The sequence below is a fragment of the Eptesicus fuscus genome, chromosome 13 (assembly GCF_027574615.1).
Source record: "Eptesicus fuscus isolate TK198812 chromosome 13, DD_ASM_mEF_20220401, whole genome shotgun sequence".
Classification (NCBI taxonomy): domain Eukaryota; kingdom Metazoa; phylum Chordata; class Mammalia; order Chiroptera; family Vespertilionidae; genus Eptesicus; species Eptesicus fuscus.
Genome location: NC_072485.1, coordinates 84,135,019 through 84,151,378, shown reverse-complemented (window position 1 = coordinate 84,151,378; position 16,360 = coordinate 84,135,019). Strand labels below are relative to the sequence as shown.

At 70.9% G+C, this 16,360-nt stretch overlaps 1 protein-coding gene across 1 annotated transcript; it reads left to right on the top strand.

Moving 5' to 3' along the window:
• The first annotated feature begins 948 nt into the window (after positions 1 to 948).
• Positions 949 to 16,212, top strand: CD81 (CD81 molecule). Its single transcript, XM_054725510.1, has 8 exons — positions 949 to 1,123; positions 10,351 to 10,465; positions 13,235 to 13,332; positions 14,042 to 14,116; positions 14,348 to 14,452; positions 14,852 to 14,950; positions 15,522 to 15,608; positions 15,684 to 16,212. Exons 1-8 carry the CDS (start codon positions 1,058 to 1,060, stop codon positions 15,744 to 15,746), a joined length of 708 nt encoding a protein of 235 aa, XP_054581485.1. The 5' UTR covers positions 949 to 1,057; the 3' UTR covers positions 15,747 to 16,212.
• Positions 16,213 to 16,360: the final 148 nt, after the last annotated feature.

Below are 16,360 nucleotides of genomic sequence, written 5' to 3'. Positions count from 1 at the left end.
CTGCACGAGTGCGAAGCCACAGCACATTTTAACATTGACCAGGAAGCCCGGCCGGCGTGGCCCCGTGGTTGAGCATCGACCTATGAACCAGGAGGTCAGGGTTCGGTTCCCGGCCAGGACACCGGCCCGGGTGGTGGGCTTGATCCCCACTAAGGCGCGTGCAGGAGGCAGCCGATCCGTGAGTCTCTCTCATCATGGATGTTTCGCTCTCCCTCTCCCTCTCCCTTCTTCCGCTCTGAAATCAATAAAAACATATATTTGGAAAAATTAACCGGGAAACTGGTGGGGTACAGATGGCCGCTGCGGCACCCACGAAATACACACACTTGGAGGCTCTCTTCCAGGTGGCCTGGGCTTCCCAGCACCCCGCACTCGTCTAGGGGGCGCCCTCTCAGGGGCCCGCCCTGGGCCCCGCGGCCCGGAGCCGCCTTCCAGGACCCTCAGCGGCGGCCCCAGACCCCAGCCCGACCCCAGCCTGACCCCAGCCCGACCCCAGCCTCCCGGGCCCCTCGTTCCGCCGCGGGAGCCACGTGCACACAGCGCGCGGCCGTCTAGGCTGGGCCTTGCAGGCACACCCCCTCTTCCAAGGGGGCCTCCTGGCGGGTCCACGGCGCCCGAGGCGGGGTTCGGGGTTCGGGGCTCTTCCCCGGGCTTCCTGGCTGCAGGCCTGTCCCCGGGCGCAGCCCCGCGGGGCTCGGAGGGCGCCCCGGCCTGGGGTTCCAGCTGCGCGGAGACCCGGAGCATCCCTGGGCCGGGCGGGGGGCGCCGCGCGCCGCGGGCCGGGGGCGGGGCCTCCGGGGGGCGGGGCCTCGGCGCCGTATAAATAGCGGAGCGGGCGCGCGCCCCGCCAGAGAGCGAGCGCGCAGCGGCGGCGACGACCTCACGTGTCCCGACCGGCCTCCCGCGTCACTCTTCCCCGCGCCCCCGCGCCCCCCGCGCCCCCCGCGCCCCCGGCCGCCGTCCCGGCCCCGGCCCCGGCCGCTCGCCAGGCCCAGACCCCGCGCCCCCGCGCCCCCGCCCAGGACCGGCCGCGCCCCAGGCCCGCCGCCGCGCCGCCATGGGGGTGGAGGGCTGCACCAAGTGCATCAAGTACCTGCTCTTCGTCTTCAATTTCGTCTTCTGGGTGAGCTGGGGGGGCCGGGGGGGCCGGGGGGGCGGGGGGGCGGGGGGGGGGGCGGGGGGCGCCCCGGGGCCCGCAGGCCGCGCGACCCGCTAGGCCCCGCCGAGGGGGCGCAGTCGGGCCGCCAAGTTGTGGGGCCACCTGTGCGCGCGGGGCTCGGGGTGGGGGCGTCCTGGGCGGGCAGCCGGCGAGAGGGGGGTCGTCCGGGCCACCGCGCCCCTCGATGGCGGGCGGGGGGCTGCGAGCTGGGTTTGGGGGCCTGTGGTCAGTGGGGTCCGGAGCCCCGCGGCCGGGCCGGGCCGAGGCATTTCGGGGCCTCGGGTCTGTCCCCGCTCGGGGGAGGCGGCGGGTGCGGGGGGTGCGGGCTCCAGGCCGCGCGCCCTGCCCACTCCACCCCCTGGTGCTGTGTCTGGGACCATCCTGCCTCGCGGGGACGGAAGGGGGGCTCGAGGGCGGGGCCCACGGCGTCCCGCCCCCATGAGCTCATCCGGGCCACCGCCCCTGGGTGGGTGGCTGGTCCAGGGGGGTGCATCCTCCGTCAGAGTCTTGGGACCGTCCACCCCACTCTTGGCCCAGCCCAGCGCACCCCTCATTCAGCTGCTACCGCCCTGGGGATCGTGTGGGGGGTCCAGGCTCACTGGGCCTGGAGTGGCCGGTGGGCTGGGGTGCCTGCACCGTGGGGACCCGTGTGTGGAGCCTGGCCCCCCGCCCTCCTCACCCAGACCAAGGTTGCAGCTTGGCCTCGCGGGGGACCCTGGAGGCCTTGAGGGGGGTGGGGCTGCGGCAGCCCCTCCAGTTGGCACAGGGCAGCAGCGGGAGACCTGGGCGTCCCTGACGGGGCCGGAGCCAGCCTTGGGCACCCACTTGGGAAAGAAGCGCCCACAGGATGGCCATGTGTGGGTGCAGGAGGGTCTGAGAGCCGTTTCCTGGCCTGGGTCTCAGCTGCCGCCGGGGGCTGGCTGGGCCTGGACTTTTGTTCTCACTTCCTGTTGGTGCGCAGGGGCCCGGAATGGGTGGGGGTCACACGGCCATGCCCGGCCTCCCCAGGCCAGTGACTGGGACCCCCGCCCAGGCCCCACGCTGCTGGCTGCTCACCCTCCGTGGAGAGGACGGGGTGCCAGGGGGTGGAGGGTGTACTCCTCAAGTGGGCGCAGGAAGGCGAACTTGAGGAGTGGGCCCCGGAGCAAGTATGGGGTGAGGACACGGTCACCGCCGGGGCCCAGGGTGAGAGGACAGGGACGGGACTGAGCTCTAGCGAGGGGTGCAGTGGGGTGTCACATCGGCCGGGGGCGGGCCTGCGTGGCCCCAGGCAGGCACGGGGCCTTTGCTGAAGGGACGGTGTTCTCGGACTTAGCGTTTGCCTGCTCTGGCCCTGGGGTAGGGGTCAGGGGCCACCCAGACACCCCCTGGCCCCTGAGCTGGATGTGAGGACGAGGACGCCGTCGGGAAGGGGAGGGTGGGCGCGGGAAGGGGACTTCTCAGGAGTGGGTGCCTGTCCCTCCCACCTGCCCCCCTGGAGCCCCGCTGGGTGGCCTGGTGGTTTCCCAGGCAGCGGGTGGAGCCCGGCACGTCCCCCGGGCACACGGATGGGAGTGTTCCTAGGGCCTCCCTCCTGGGCCTGCCCCGTGGAGCTGAGAGCCAAATCCGCCCAGAGTGCCTTGGTCCCCAGTCACGGGCCCCACCCACCCACGCCGGCGGGGAGCGCTGGGCCCTGCGTGCTGGGGGCACTCCCTGAGGACCCCCCTCTGCGCCCCCGTCCCCTGGCTGCAGCATGGCAGCGTGGCGTGGACCTGGGTGGAGGCCACACCCCACGGCTCTGGTGCCGGCCCTCAGCTTCTCCCCTAGAGAGGGGTCCTCTGAACCCTGTCCCCCGGGTCTCGGTGGATGAGCTCGCTGAGGGGCGAACGCAGGAAACGGTGTTGGCTGTGCAGGCGTTGCCTTGGGGACGGCCCCCGGGCCCTGGGGGGAGGGAGGTCCCCAGTGCCCAGCCTGACTTGCTCGCTGGGCATCCCGGCCGCAGGGCAGGAGTGGGCGCTGAGGTGGGAGCCCGGAGAAGAGGGTGACGGTGGGTGTCTGGATCCGGGAACATTAGTCACGTCTCAGAGAGTAAGAGCCCCCTCGCGGGAGTGGCCTCAGGCGGCCTGGCACGCTGGTCCAGAAGGAGCGGTCACCCCCACGCCCACTCGGGCACGCCCGCCCTCACCCTTGCTGACACCCTGGGCCCCAGGCGGCATCCACGCAGCCTGCCCCAACCCCCGCCTGCTCTGGGCTCCCAACCGCCGGCATCCGGCTCTGAGGCGGGGACACAGTGCCACGCAGCGAGGAAATCCCCCGTTGGGGTGGGCTGGGAGCTTCCTGGCCGAGGTGGCCGGGAGCCGAGTGCTGGGGCAGGTCAGGGAGGCGAGGCTCCACCCTGCTCACCCACCGAGCCGGTGGCCTGGGCAGGCGTGACCTGGGCGGGCGTGACGGGGCGGGGACTGGCCTCGCCTGGGGGTCGGTATGTGCTGGCCCTCTCCTTGGGGGCTGCCCAGAGAGCCCTGGAGGTGCCACCGGTCCTTGGGGGCGGCGGCGCGGCGAGCGTGCCTGCCTGGGCCTGGAGATCCTCTACCTAATGCAGCCGGTGGCCGCGGTCCAGCGGCCGGGCTCCAGGCCTGATGGGAACGAGGCTGATGAGAAGCCTCACTAACGGGCATTTAATTTTCGCTTCCAGACGGCACATGACTGTCTGTCACTTAGCGGTGCTGTCGCCTTCCTTCTGGGAGGGGGGGCCGTGGAGGCTCTGGCGGGGGGGGGCGGGGTGGAGATCTCCTGCGGCTCTCTGGGGTGGGCTCTCTGGGGTGGGCGAGGGGACCCTAGGTGCCCTGGGCGTCTGGCTGAGAAGAGGAAGTCTGATCCTGGGCCCGCGGCCTCGGGCTGGTGGCCTCACCCGCTCAGCTCAGCTTCCGGCCCCTGAGTTCAGCTTTGTCTTTATTTCTTGCTGCTTCCCTGTCCCGACAGGGGGGCGGCCCCAAACCACTGCTCCCCAAGACCGAGCCCCGGCTTCCACGTCACCTAAATCGTGAAGGGGGAGAAGCTGAGTCCTCAGAGCAGTGAGGTTCGCAGTCCAGGAGCCGTGGAGGGAGACGGTCCCCTGGGCACTGGCCCCGTGTTTTGGAGAGGCCGGGGGGGGGGGGGGGCGCCCAGCTGCTGGTTCTGGCCCTGGCACCCCAGGACCCGGCCGGGCACGGGCGAGGGCTGGGTGACTCAGCCGGGAAACACCGACCCGGTGGCCGGACTCTGGGTCCAGACGGGAGACCAGCCTCGCCGGGAATGGCCCCGGCGACCCTCGGAGCCGCTTCCCACCTGCCCAGCACAGGTGGTTTGAGCCAACACGCTTCCAGAAGCTTCTGGGCTTCTCAGCCCCCGCACCCCCCCTCTCACACACACACACACAGACACACTTTGTACTTGGGGGCCTGGCCCCAGCCCCTCCCGATGGTAGAGCAGGTTTACATAAGACCATTTGGGGGCCTCCATGTGGACCCTCAGATGCTCGGGGAGCACCCGCCAGCGGGCAGGGGCCATGCCCAAGGGGCTGACAGCTGGACCCCATCCTAAGCTGGCCCCCAGCGTGTGGCAGCGAGGGTGCCTGGGACAGGGCCGGGTGGCCAGGCTCGGGGTCCTGAAACGGCTCGGGGGCTGGGGAGCAGGGACCGCCTTGCCCTGGTCCTTGAAGCAGTGCCCCCTGCTGCTAACTGGACACGCTTTCCGTGTTGTTTTCTGACTTCTTTAGAGAGCAGGGAGGGGGTAGAGAGAGAAACATCGCTGAGAGCCACCCATCGGCTGCATGCGCCCTGACGGAGCCGAACCAGTGACCTCTTGGTTCGTGGGCCGACTCGGCTGCGGGGCCACGCCGGCCGGGCTCTGCTGCTAACTTTGCAAGTTACGGGGTGACGTGACCATTGCCCAGAAGGCGAAGGGACAGGAAGGCAGGGCTGGCCCGCCGTGTGGAGCGGGCGGGCAGGGGACCCACCTGGCGCCCGGTGCTGCCGCCCAGGGATCTCTGCACCGACTGCCCTACGTCCAGGTCTGGCGCCTCGGGGGATGTCTGACGGCGCCGTGACCCGTCTCACCTGTGCGGCACCTGTGGGCGGTACTGAGGCTGGTTCTATGCCGGCGGAGAGCAGCTCCTGGTGGGGGGCATGGAGACTCGGGGTTCAAGACACTGGGCACCGCTGTGAGCGCCGGAGAGAGGACCCAGGCGGCCCACCTTCCCGGGGGCTGGGAGGCCTGAGCCCAGAGCTCCGTGCTGGGGGCCCGGGTGCGGGAGCCACTGAGGGCAGCGGGTTGGGGAACCAGTGACTGCAGCCCACCCGGGGCTTCCAGGGGGCTCCACTCCCCACCCCGGGGCCGGCCCCGCCCTCCGCACGCACAGCCTTCCCTCGGCCCCACCCGGTAACAGCCCGCTCCGCGAGGTGGCCGTCCCCACGCCAGCAGGCGCTGGGCTGCAGCGTCCCCTTTGCCTCCTCCCGGGCCGGGCCCTTCCCACTGGCTGGCAGCGCCTGAGATTCCCGGTGGCCACAGGAGGAAGTGGTGGGCAGGCCGGAAACCAGAGCTGGGACCGGAGCCGTTCACAGCCCTCGCAGCTCCCCCAGGGCAGGTGCCAGCCCTTAGCCAGCCGGTGCCCGGCAGCTTCTCGGTGCTGCTGGCCCGGGACGCCCGGCCTGAGCCATCTCCTCCTCGGTGGCTGTCCGTCCCCCACACCCTCCTTGTCAGACCCGCCGGCCCCGCTCCCCTCTCTGCAGGCCACCCGACGTCTGTGTCCACGTGGCCCCCAGCAGGGCCAAGGGCAGAGGGGCTTCCCACAGGAGGGCCCCTCCGGCCAGTGGGGGGGTGGGGTGGGGAGCAGGGCTGGCTGGACCAGGGAGGGGGCAGGCCCGGGGTCTGGCCCTGGGAGTAGCTGGGCCCTGGGCCTCCACTGCCCCGGAGAGGTGGCCGGGGCCCTCGCGGTAGGAGGTGGCACCTGTTCCCCAGCCCGTGGGGCCCAGGGGGGCAGTGTCCCTCCCCCCCCCCACTCCCCGCCCTATTTTTAGACGCCTCGCTGGCGGCTTCCTGAGGTCGAGGGGCCGAGGGAGGTTTCAGCTTCCTGTGAGCCAGGTCCCCGGCGAGCGTCCTTCCTGCCTCCGCGGGCCTGGGACAGCCGCGCGCCCGGAGCCCGAGGGGCCGGTGCCACCAGGGAGGAGTCTGCCCGGTCCCCGCGTGTGGGCAGAGCGAGGGTCAGCCCGCAGGGACCTCCGCTCCCCCGCCCCCTCCCCTGGCATCTCCGCCGGGAAGGGCTCCGACTCCCAGTGTCTCCGGGGGCGTTTCCTGCCTCCGGCCTTCACGGGCCTTCACGCCGGGGCACAGCCTCCGGCCCGGCCTCCCCGTCGCCACGCCCGGCGGGTGTTGGCGGTGCCATTTCTCAGCAAGATGTGCCCCTGGGCTGAGCGGAGCCGAGGCCCGTGGGTGTCCCGGCCGGTGGCCCACCCGGCTCCCGGCTGCCTTTCCAGAGGACGGGCTCGGGGTCCGGCTAGACCAGCGTCCCTGCGCGGGCGGGAGCCGTCCTGCCGTGGCGGTGGAATGCGTGGGCAGGACCCGGGGTGGCGCTGGGCCTGCCGGCGGGGGCGGGGGCGGGGAGCTGGGTGGGGCCTGTGTCTGGGTCCCTGCAGAGGGGGGGGCCGCCGGCTGGGCACTGGCTTGGCGGTGAGGGGGCCTCGGGCCTGCCGGGCAGCACCCCTCCCTCGAGCACCCTCGACGCGGCTTCTTGGAAACGCAGGGCCGGGCAGGAGCCCAGCGTGCTTGGCAGCCCTGCTCCGCCGGCGCCATCAGCCTGATTCTCGGAAAGGAGGAGGAAGGAGACGAGCAGAACCGTCCCGCAGGGTTACGGACGCCCGTGCCGGGCCCGAGTGGGCCCTCCTGCCAGCCCACAGGGTGGCGGCTCAGCCCCGAGAACGGCCGCCCGAGCAGGCGCCCTCCCCACGGCCGGCTGGCAGGGGCGGTGTCCCGAGGTCCCGCGTGGACGCTGAGGGCCCCGGTAGGCCGGCCTCGCAGCTCCCGCTGGCGTGAGGAGCTCGGCACCGTCTCCCTACGCGGCACCGGGCCCGGCGCCCACGCGGTCAGCTCACGCACCCCGATGTCCTGGCGTCACTGACGCGGCGGCTCCTGCTCGCCTTCCGTGACGGACAGCGGGCCGGCGAGCCCCAGAGCGTGTCCCCTAAAGGCCTTGCTGCTTAGAGGTTCAGGGGCCAGGGGTTTGGGGTGACTTGTGTTTTTTTTAAGTTTTATTTGACATAAACGGCACGTGTGTAACGTGTACAACTCGTGAAGTTTTGACCCAAGCAGGCGGCTGTGACGCTGTCCCCCCATCGGGATAGTGGACCCGCCTGCCAGGCCCGAAGGGTCCTCGGCCGTGCGCTCCCCCCTCCGCTCCCCCCCCCCCCCCCGTGCCAGGCAGCCCGGTTCCGGGACCGAGTTTGCATTTCTTGGGGGGCTGCCCATCAGCGCCGTCGCCGGGTGTCGCTGCCTCGGTCCCCACGCTCTTGCTGGCAGGGTCCCCGCGCTGCCGCACCTGTTGGCTCTGTTCCCGCATCCAGGCCCCTGCGGGTGGCGTCAGGCGGCCCCCAGGTTGGGGCTGTGTCACGGGAAGCTGCCGGGGCACCTGGACCTTGTCCGTGGGCGCGGCGTCCCTTCGGCGCAGGGGAGAAGGCACGGGTGGGCGCGGTCTCACCTCGGAGCTGTCCCCCCCCCCCCCCCCCGTTGGAGGTCCTTGTCCTCGTCATCCTGTGGCCCCTCGGCGGGGGCCCCCGGGGACCTGTTCGGGGTCCCCGATGCCCGTGGTGCCGTCTGTCCACGCGTACCGCCGTGGGCTCTCCTCTCGGGGGAGGCCGTTCACAGCGTTCGTCCGTCGGGAAGATCCGGCCGTTTTCTTACCTTGAGACTCGAAAGTGCTTTCCAGACGTAGGGAGCCGCCCGCCCGCCCGCCCGCCCGCCCAGTGGGCAGCTGGTCTCGGGGAGCAGGCTCGGGGCGGGCGCTGTCTCAGGGCCCTGGCCTGCCTCCTGGGCCGAGGCTGTGGGGTTCTGGGCTCCAGACGCCGTCCCGCCCCTCCCTCTGCTCTTCCGTTGTGGTGCAGGTGACGGGCCGGGAGGAGGGGCACGCCAGCCAGGCCCTGCCCTGCCGCAGCCTCCCAGTTACTCTCGGAGGGCAGGTTGGGGGTCACGGGGGTGGGGGGCTGGCGAGGATCCCTCCTTGATGAAGGCGCTGGGGGTGGGTCCCAGTGTCCCTGGACCGGCTTCTCCCCTCAGCTCCTGGGCGAGGGGCTGGCTGCGCAGAAAAGGTGGGGGCGGCCCCAGCCCAGCCGGGCGCCACCCCACGCAGGGCTCCCCTGGCCACGGGACACTGAGGCCGGCTGTGTGACCGCAGAGGGAGGCCCCGGGCAGCTCCCGCCCCGCCCCGCTGTCCTGGAACGGCTCACAAAGCGCTCTGGACCACACTTTCCAAACAGAAGAAGTGATGTTTTCAGGCCAGAGTTACCACGGCAACCCGCAGCCTCCTCTGGAGTCACAGATGGCAGCCAGCTCTGAGAGGGGAGGGCTCGGGCACCCACCCGCCCCGCCCCCACGCTCCACCTCCCCCCATGCAGGTCCCACGGGCCCCCCAGCCCCCTCTCGGGGTGACAGGCACCACAGAGCAGGGCCAGGATGCTGGGGCCTGGGGCCCTGCCCTCTGAGGGTACGCGGGGGCCTGAGTGCCCTGACTTTGCCAGCAGGTGCACAGTGGGACCCAGGAGGGAGCGCTTCACACCCCTCCCCCCCCCCCCCCCCCCGCCCAACCAGCAGAACCCACGAACTTGGGGAGGAGGAGCTGAGGACCCCAGCCCCAGCCCGAGGGAGTCCAGCTGCTGCTGGGTGCCTGTGCCCCGCGCCCCCCAGCTGAGCCCGGTGTAGAGGGTCCGGGGTGGGGGGTGTCTCCTGCCTGGGCTGCTGGGGGCTCCCCTTGGGGTGGTCTTGGTGCTGGGCCTGAGTCTCACAGGGAACCTGTCCCCCCGCTGGTCCCCCTCCCGGGCCCCTCCCTGACCAGGGCCGTGGGGTCAGGCCTGAGGCTGGTCAGCTAGTTTCTCGGGTCTGGTTTTTTCTTTTTTTAAAATTATTTTGATTGACTTCAGAGAGGAAGGGAGAGGAGAGAGAGAAACATGGATGATCAGCTGCCTCCTGCACGCCTCACACTGGGAATTGAACCCGAAACCAGAGCATGTGCCCTGACCGGGAATCGAACCTGTAACTTCCTGGTTCATAGGTTAAAGCTCAACCACGGAGCCACGCCAGCCGGGCTGTGTTTTGATTTCTCTTCCCCATTGGACACGTGGCCGCCGTCAGTGGGGTCGGCGCCTGGAGGTTCCCAGCATCGGGATGGGCGGCCGGGCTCAGCGTGGACGCTGGAGGCAGGAGCGGCCAGGCCTTCCCACCAGGGCCCTGCGGCTCCCGGAGCTCAGCCCCCTCGGAGGGCACCCACTGTGCACGCCCTGGCCGGTGCTCAGGGGGCGCAGGTCCGGCGGGCCTGGTCTGGCCTCATCACCAAGGGCAGACCCATTCGCCACCGAGCCGCACCGAGTCCCCTGAGGGCCCCGGGCGCCCCGTCGCTCACCGGGCTCGGAGGGTCTTCCTTCCTGCCGACGGCTCAGCGCAACCTCCCTCCCGCCCCGTCCGGCGAGCCCGGCGGCTTCCTTCCTCCCGCTGCCTCCCCCGCCCGTCCTCCACGGGCTCCCAGGTGCCAGGACTGTGGGCAGTGCCATCCCCGAGGGGCCCGGTGCTCCCTGGGCTGCTTGGGGTCTGCGGTGGCCTGTGGCCAGGCCCAGCAAATGCAAACGAGGGCGCCCCCTAAAAACACGGGCACCCAGTTACACGGAGCTGCAGACGGCAGCGAGCACGCCTGGGCACTCGGCGTGTGCCGCGGTGTTCAGGGGGCACGCCCTGCAGTGGGGGGTGGGGACCCGCGTCGTGGTCCCTGCTGGCCTTCCTGGGGCACCTCAACAACGCCCGCAGAGCCGGCACCCGGCGGCCGGCGGCCGCGGAGGCCCTCGGAGACGGAGCGGCGGAGGGGAGGCCCGGCACCGCCCCGGTTGCTCCGTGGGTGGCGGTTCACACGCGGTATGTTACGGTCACACCTGCACTGCGGCCCTGGGCCACAGGTCACACCTGCCCTGTCCTTTCCCCAGCTGGCCGGAGGCGTGATCCTGGGCGTGGCCCTGTGGCTGCGTCATGACCCGCAGACCACCAGCCTCCTCTACCTGGAGCTGGGCGACAGGCCTGCACCCAACACCTTCTACGTAGGTGAGTTCTGGGGGGCTGCGGGCGGGGCCAGCACCGTGGCTCAGTAGGTATCTGGTCATGAGCTCAGCGAGGCCAGACAGGCAGTCAGGGAGGGCTCCCAGGAGGAGGCGGGGCTCCCAGGAGGAGGCGGGGCTGAGTGGGGTGAGGTCAGCCTGGAGCCTGTGTCCCCCACCCCGGGTGGTCCAGGGAAAGCTGGAACTGAGGGGGTGTGGCTTGTTGGGTCCCCCGATCGCTCTGGGGGCTGAGCCAGAGCTGGAGGGCGGCCACTGAGGGGGGCGGGGGAGCTGTGTCCTGGTGGGTATTTTGGGAGGCTCCCTGGGAAGGGGGCCAGATGCCTGGGCAGCCAGCGCCTGAGACTGGGGGGTGGAAACTCAGGCCCAGGAGGGAGGGCGGGGGGGGGGGGCGGGGGCGCTGCCTCAGGCCACCCACAGCCACACCTTGCTGCCTTGTTAGGCTGCCCTTTGGCCCATCGGCCTCCGCTGTCTGGGGGTGGGGGTGGGGGGACGGCGGGGGGGCGGGGGAGGCCTGTCGTGGGTCCCAGCCAGCGGGCGGAGGCGGGCCTGGCCCTGCTGGGATCTGGGTGTTTGGGGAGATGTTCCCTTCAAAGGAAGTGGGTGTGACCTTCGGGGCCAGCTCAGGCGGGCTGCCTGGCCTGGTGCAAGGCCTGGTCTGGAGCCCCACAGACCTGGGTGCAGGGTCCTCGCCGGGCCGGGAGACAGAGGCCTGGGTTGCAGGGACCTGGACAGGTTCCCCTCCCTGAACCCTTATCTGCAGGCCCCCCAGACGGGAGCCCCTCACAGGCTGGTCCCAGGGGAGCCCTGCCACGAGAGCACACGTGGGCACCACCAATCCTGGGCCAGCCTCACAGGTGTCTGAGGACTCGGGGGATCCCCTGGGCTCTTGAGGGCTGTTTCTCTCCTGGGGGGCCCCTTGCAGGTGTCTCCTCCCTCCCCCCCCCCCCCCGGACTCTAAGCCAGCGGCCACCAGGCGTGACCCAGCGGGTCCCTGTCCCGTCCAAATGCCGGAGGGGCTGCTGCCACCCCTCCCCGCCCCCTTTCTGGGGCCGGGGACGGGAGCCCCCCTTGGGCAGGCGATGTGGGAAGGGGTCCCTCTCCGGGGGGTGAGCTGCCCTGCTCGAGGTCCGGCCTGGCTGGAGAGGACCTGAGGCTCCCGGCTTCAGGCCAGGGCTGGGCTTGGGCGGGAGCAGGGCACAGGGCACAGGCGGGTCGGGAGGTTTGGGGGGCCCGTGGGGTGCAGCTGCTCTGGCCCTTGGCAGAGGGTGGAGGCTCGGGCTGTGCCGAGGCGCCATGGGGAAGTGGCTCCTGAGGAGGCCCGGGGGCAAGGCTGGCCGTGGAGCAGGCGTCCCCCTAGGCAGGTGCGCCCCGGCCTCTGCCAGTCTCCTGGCTGGGCAGCCTGCCCTGGGGAGGCAGCCTCAGTGCTGGGCCACCTGGCGGGCAGGGTGAGGGCTGGACTGGGCTGCTGCCACCGCCGTGGGCACGGGCCTCCCAGAGCCCCTCCGCTGCCTAGCCCCTGCCCGGCCACGAGGCCCTGGCCTTGGGGCGCGGCCCTGATGTGGGCTGGGCCTGCCAGGGACTGGGGCAGGGCAGCAGACGTGGGCTCTCCAGGACAAGGGCTCTTTGTGCAACGCCAGGACGTGGGGCGGGTCAGCGGGCACCCTCAGCACGGGCAACCCTGCGGCCTAGGCGGGTGCCAACCTCACCTGCGAGCTGACGGGTCCCTGCTTGGGGGAGGTCTGGGGTTGGGCCTGCGGGGCTGTGGGTCGGGCACCTGCTCGGGGGTCTGCTGGCCCCTTGCAGGACCCTCCACGGCCCTGGACACGACAGTCTCCTCCCGGGCCCTCAGCATCTCATGAACCTCACTGAGGGACGGGGCTGTGCCGGGAGTGGGGAGCCCCTAGGGCAGCCGTGGGGGAGGCGGCCCCTCGGCCAGGCTACGGCCACCACCAGAGGCTTTGTCCTGAGCCCGGCGGTGGGGCCTGGCCCCGGGCATGAGGGGGTGGGGGCTGAGCTGGGGTCCTGCTCTGGAGAAGACGGGCTGCCCGTGTGTGCTGGGGCTGCAGAGGGCGAGGGGCTGGGAGGCCCTGCAGGGACGAGGTCAGCGTCCCCAAAGGCACCGGCGGCTGGTGGGACGGGGACACCAGGAAGGCTGCATGGCCCGCCGGGGCCTCTGGAGCCCCTTCCCGGTGGCGCTTCTGCCTCCCCAGGAGGGTGTGCCCAGCCTGGTGGGCATTCGGGCAGGGCAGGAGGACACACCGACCCCTGCGTGCCATCCTCAAGCTGCCCTGCCACCACACACCGTCCGGGCAGGGGGCCCCGCCGCCCGCCGCCCCAGCTCCCGGCCACTGCGCCTGCGGTTTCCAGGCTGGGCCTTGGGCGGGTCCAGCCCCTGAGCTCCGATTTGTAGAGCCACCCAGGCAGCCAGGCCTGACCCCTGCCCCAGAGCCGCCGGCAACAGTGGGCACTGCATGCCACTGGCAATCTGCCCCAGCCCAGCCCACAGCTGGGCCCTCCCCGCTGTGGCACCAAGACAGGGCTGTGGGGGCCGAAAAGGTGCTGATTGGAGGGGTCACACAGGGAGAGACGGTCCCCTTAGAGCTCTGAGCCCTTCCCAGAATGCCATGGTGCCGAGAAGAGGAAGCGGGCACGGGGCCTCACTGGCGGCACCCGCGGGGAGAGGTCTGGGGGTGGGCGCCAGGGGACACGGCCAGGAGGCCCCGGTGGGCGGCACTGAGGCGCGTGTCCTCCGCAGGCATCTACATCCTCATCGCCGTGGGCGCCGTCATGATGTTCGTGGGGTTCCTGGGCTGCTACGGGGCCATCCAGGAGTCGCAGTGCCTGCTGGGCACGGTAGGTCGCGGGGGGTGGGGAGCCACAGGGCTGACGCCCGGGAAGAGCTGGGGCGCCGGGAGGCTGTGCGAGCTCAGGAGCTGGGGCTGGTGGAGGGGTCGTGGCAGCCGGCACCTTCCCCGAGGCCGGTGCTCACGACCCTCGTAAATGCCACCGGGCTGATGGCTGCTCTGCCTGGGTCCCGAGGCCAAGTCCCAAAGCCGCTCTGTGTTTCTTCAAAATGCCACAGAGGTCATACCTGGGGGGCCCCACCCTCAGGGGTCCCGGACGTAATAACATGGGGAGCCCCACCCTCAGGGGTCCCCGGCCCTGCGACCTGGCCGTGGCCTCCAGGGCCTCCGGTGACCCCTCCTGCGGGAGAGGGAGGAAGGGGCACCTGTGCTCCGCCCGCCGAGCCCTGGCCTCGCCTCCCTGCCCAGCTGCCCGCCCGTGGCCACCAGGAGAACTTGGCCAAGTCTTAGCCTCTGTGCCCCCGGCTCCATGGGGCTCATTCCCAGGCAGGAGGTGGGTGGGGGTCCTGCCAGCCCCCCCCCCACACAGTGGTCACTTGGATGTTGGTCATCTGTGGGAGTCCAGCCCCACGCCTGCCACTGGTCTGGGCCTCTGAAAGCCCCGGGTGGTCCCGGCCTGCCCTGACCCCCCATCTGCCCTGACCCCCCCTGCCCTGAACCCCCTCTTTGCCCTGACCCCCCTCTCTCGGCCTTTGCAGTTCTTCACCTGCCTGGTGATCCTCTTTGCCTGTGAGGTGGCCGCCGGCATCTGGGGCTTTGTCAACAAAGACCAGGTGAGCCTGGGTCCGTGGGGATGGCCAGTCCAGCTTGGGGGCAGGGAGCAGCACCCACTGCTAGGTTGGGGGACAGTCAGACTGTGGGTGCTCTTGGGGCTCCTCCTGGGGCCGACTGGTAGGAAGGCCACGGAGGCGCTCGGGGGAGTGGCCTGGGGTGGGCTGGGGGCTGGGTCTGCGCTGCGAGCCCGTGAGGCCCGGCCCTCACTTGGTGGGGCTTCCCCTCCCCAGATCGCCAAGGACGTGAAGCAGTTCTACGACCAGGCCCTGCAGCAGGCGGTGGTGGACGACGAGGCCAACAACGCCAAGGCTGTGGTGAAGACCTTCCATGAGACGGTGCGGGCCGGGGGGCAGGGCGCTGAGGACGGGGGCGGGGGTGCTGAGGGATGGAGGGAGGCGGGGGGCAGGGGTGAAGCCTGGCCTCAGCTCCGACCTCTGGAGCAGGAGGGACCTTCCTGCTCCTCCAGGACCGTGGGCCCCCCTGTAAGCTGGGGGTGGGGGAAGGTGGGGGGCTCCTCTGGGACCTGTGGCCCTTGGTGGGGATCAGATGGGCTAGGCCAGCCGGGGTGCTGGGTCTCTGAGCAGCAGAGCTGAGCAGGAGGGGAGGGGAGGAGGGGACCGTCCCAGCCCCTTGCCCTCGCCCACGCCCAGCCGGGGCCTCTGCCCGGCGGGTCCTCGGCCCTCCCCTCGGTCACTGCCGCGTGCGGGGCTGACGGCCGCCCTCTGTCTCTGCAGCTCAACTGCTGTGGCTCCGACGCGCTGGTCACCCTCACCACCTCCATCCTCAAGAACAACCTGTGTCCCTCCGGCAGCTCGCTGTTCAGCAACCTGCAGGTGAGTGGGCGGGCGGGGCCCGCCTGCTGCCCAGCCCCGCCCTCCGGGGTCCCGGGGTGGCCACACTGGGAAGGGGACTGTCCACCGGTTTGGTTCCTGGTGGGGCAGCTCTGGGTCCGACGGCCAGGGCGGGGCGGGCGCCCTGACCTCCCGGTCAACGCCCAGGTCCTGCTTCGTGATCTGCGAGGGGAAGAGGGCGCGGCACGCTGTGCCCACATTTGTTTTAAAATACATTTTATTGATTTTAGAGAGAGAGGAAGGAAAGAGAGAGAGAGAGAGAGACATCGGCTGCCTCCTGCACGCCCCACACTGGGGATCGAGCCTGCGGCTGGCACGTGTCCTGACGGGAAATCGAACCGTGACCTCCTGGTTCCGAGGTCGATGCTCAACCCCCGAGCCACTTTGGTTTGAAAACGTGTCAGATCGAACACGGCAGAGACCTGTTCTGAGGGGCGGGGGAGTGCCCCCCCACCCATGCTCTTCCGCAGGGACCCTCCTGCATTGCTGGGGACGAGGGGGGGAGGACTGGCGCCCCTGACCCCCGCCCCTGCCCCCCCCCCGCCCCCCACAGGCGGACTGCCACCAGAAGATCGACGACCTCTTCTCCGGGAAGCTGTACCTCATCGGCATCGCGGCCATCGTGGTCGCCGTGATCATGGTGAGTGGGCGGGTGGGCGCCTTCCCCACCCCGGGAGGCGGGTGCTGACGGCCGCCCCTCCCTCCCTCCCCGCAGATCTTCGAGATGATCCTGAGCATGGTGCTCTGCTGCGGCATCCGGAACAGCTCCGTGTACTGAGGCCCGGCCCGCTGCCCGGCCCGCTGCCCGAGGCCTGGGCGTCCGAGGAGGGCGGGCTCGGCCTGTGTAGATAACCGTCCTGGTATTACTCTGCTACACTTACTAGCCTTTTTACTTTTGAGGTTTTGCTCCCCATTACCTTTTGGGGCTGACATCACCTGTAGGTGGCATAGGAGTAGGCCTTGGGGACTGCAGGGCAGGGTCCCCTCTGCTTCTGGGCCACGTGGGGGCTCTGCCCGCTCAGCCAGGCCTCTCGGGGCCGAGAGCACCTGCCGCCCGCCCGCACGCCCACCCCCAAAGGCTCCGCCTTTTTTAATCCTCGTTCCCTTCCTGCCACCGGCCTCAGAGCTGGGTCTGTGAGCAGCCTCTGCCTTCGACACACCTGTCCTTTCTAACGGCACCTTTCATTGTAACTACATCTCGAAAGTCACTTAATAAAGGAGGAGAGACTAGGCATGCTAACACACCACCGGCCCTGCCTGTGCCCGCCGTGTGGGAGGTCTGGGGGCTGGGGGCTCAGCTCTGTGGGCCTGGCTGGGCCCAGGTGTGCTGCCCACCCTGCTGGGCGGTGGTGGGGGCCCTGGGGAGCACTCCATGTGGCAGGGGCCCCTTTG

Coding starts and splice junctions, on each gene's coding strand:
- CD81 (XM_054725510.1), top strand. CDS start 1,058: ATGGGGGTGGAGGGCTGCACCAAGTGCATCAAGTACCTGCTCTTCGTC. Junction 10,466..13,234: donor ACCCAACACCTTCTACGTAG/GTGAGTTCTGGG, acceptor TGTCCTCCGCAG/GCATCTACATCCTCATCGCC. Junction 14,453..14,851: donor TGAAGACCTTCCATGAGACG/GTGCGGGCCGGG, acceptor CTGTCTCTGCAG/CTCAACTGCTGTGGCTCCGA.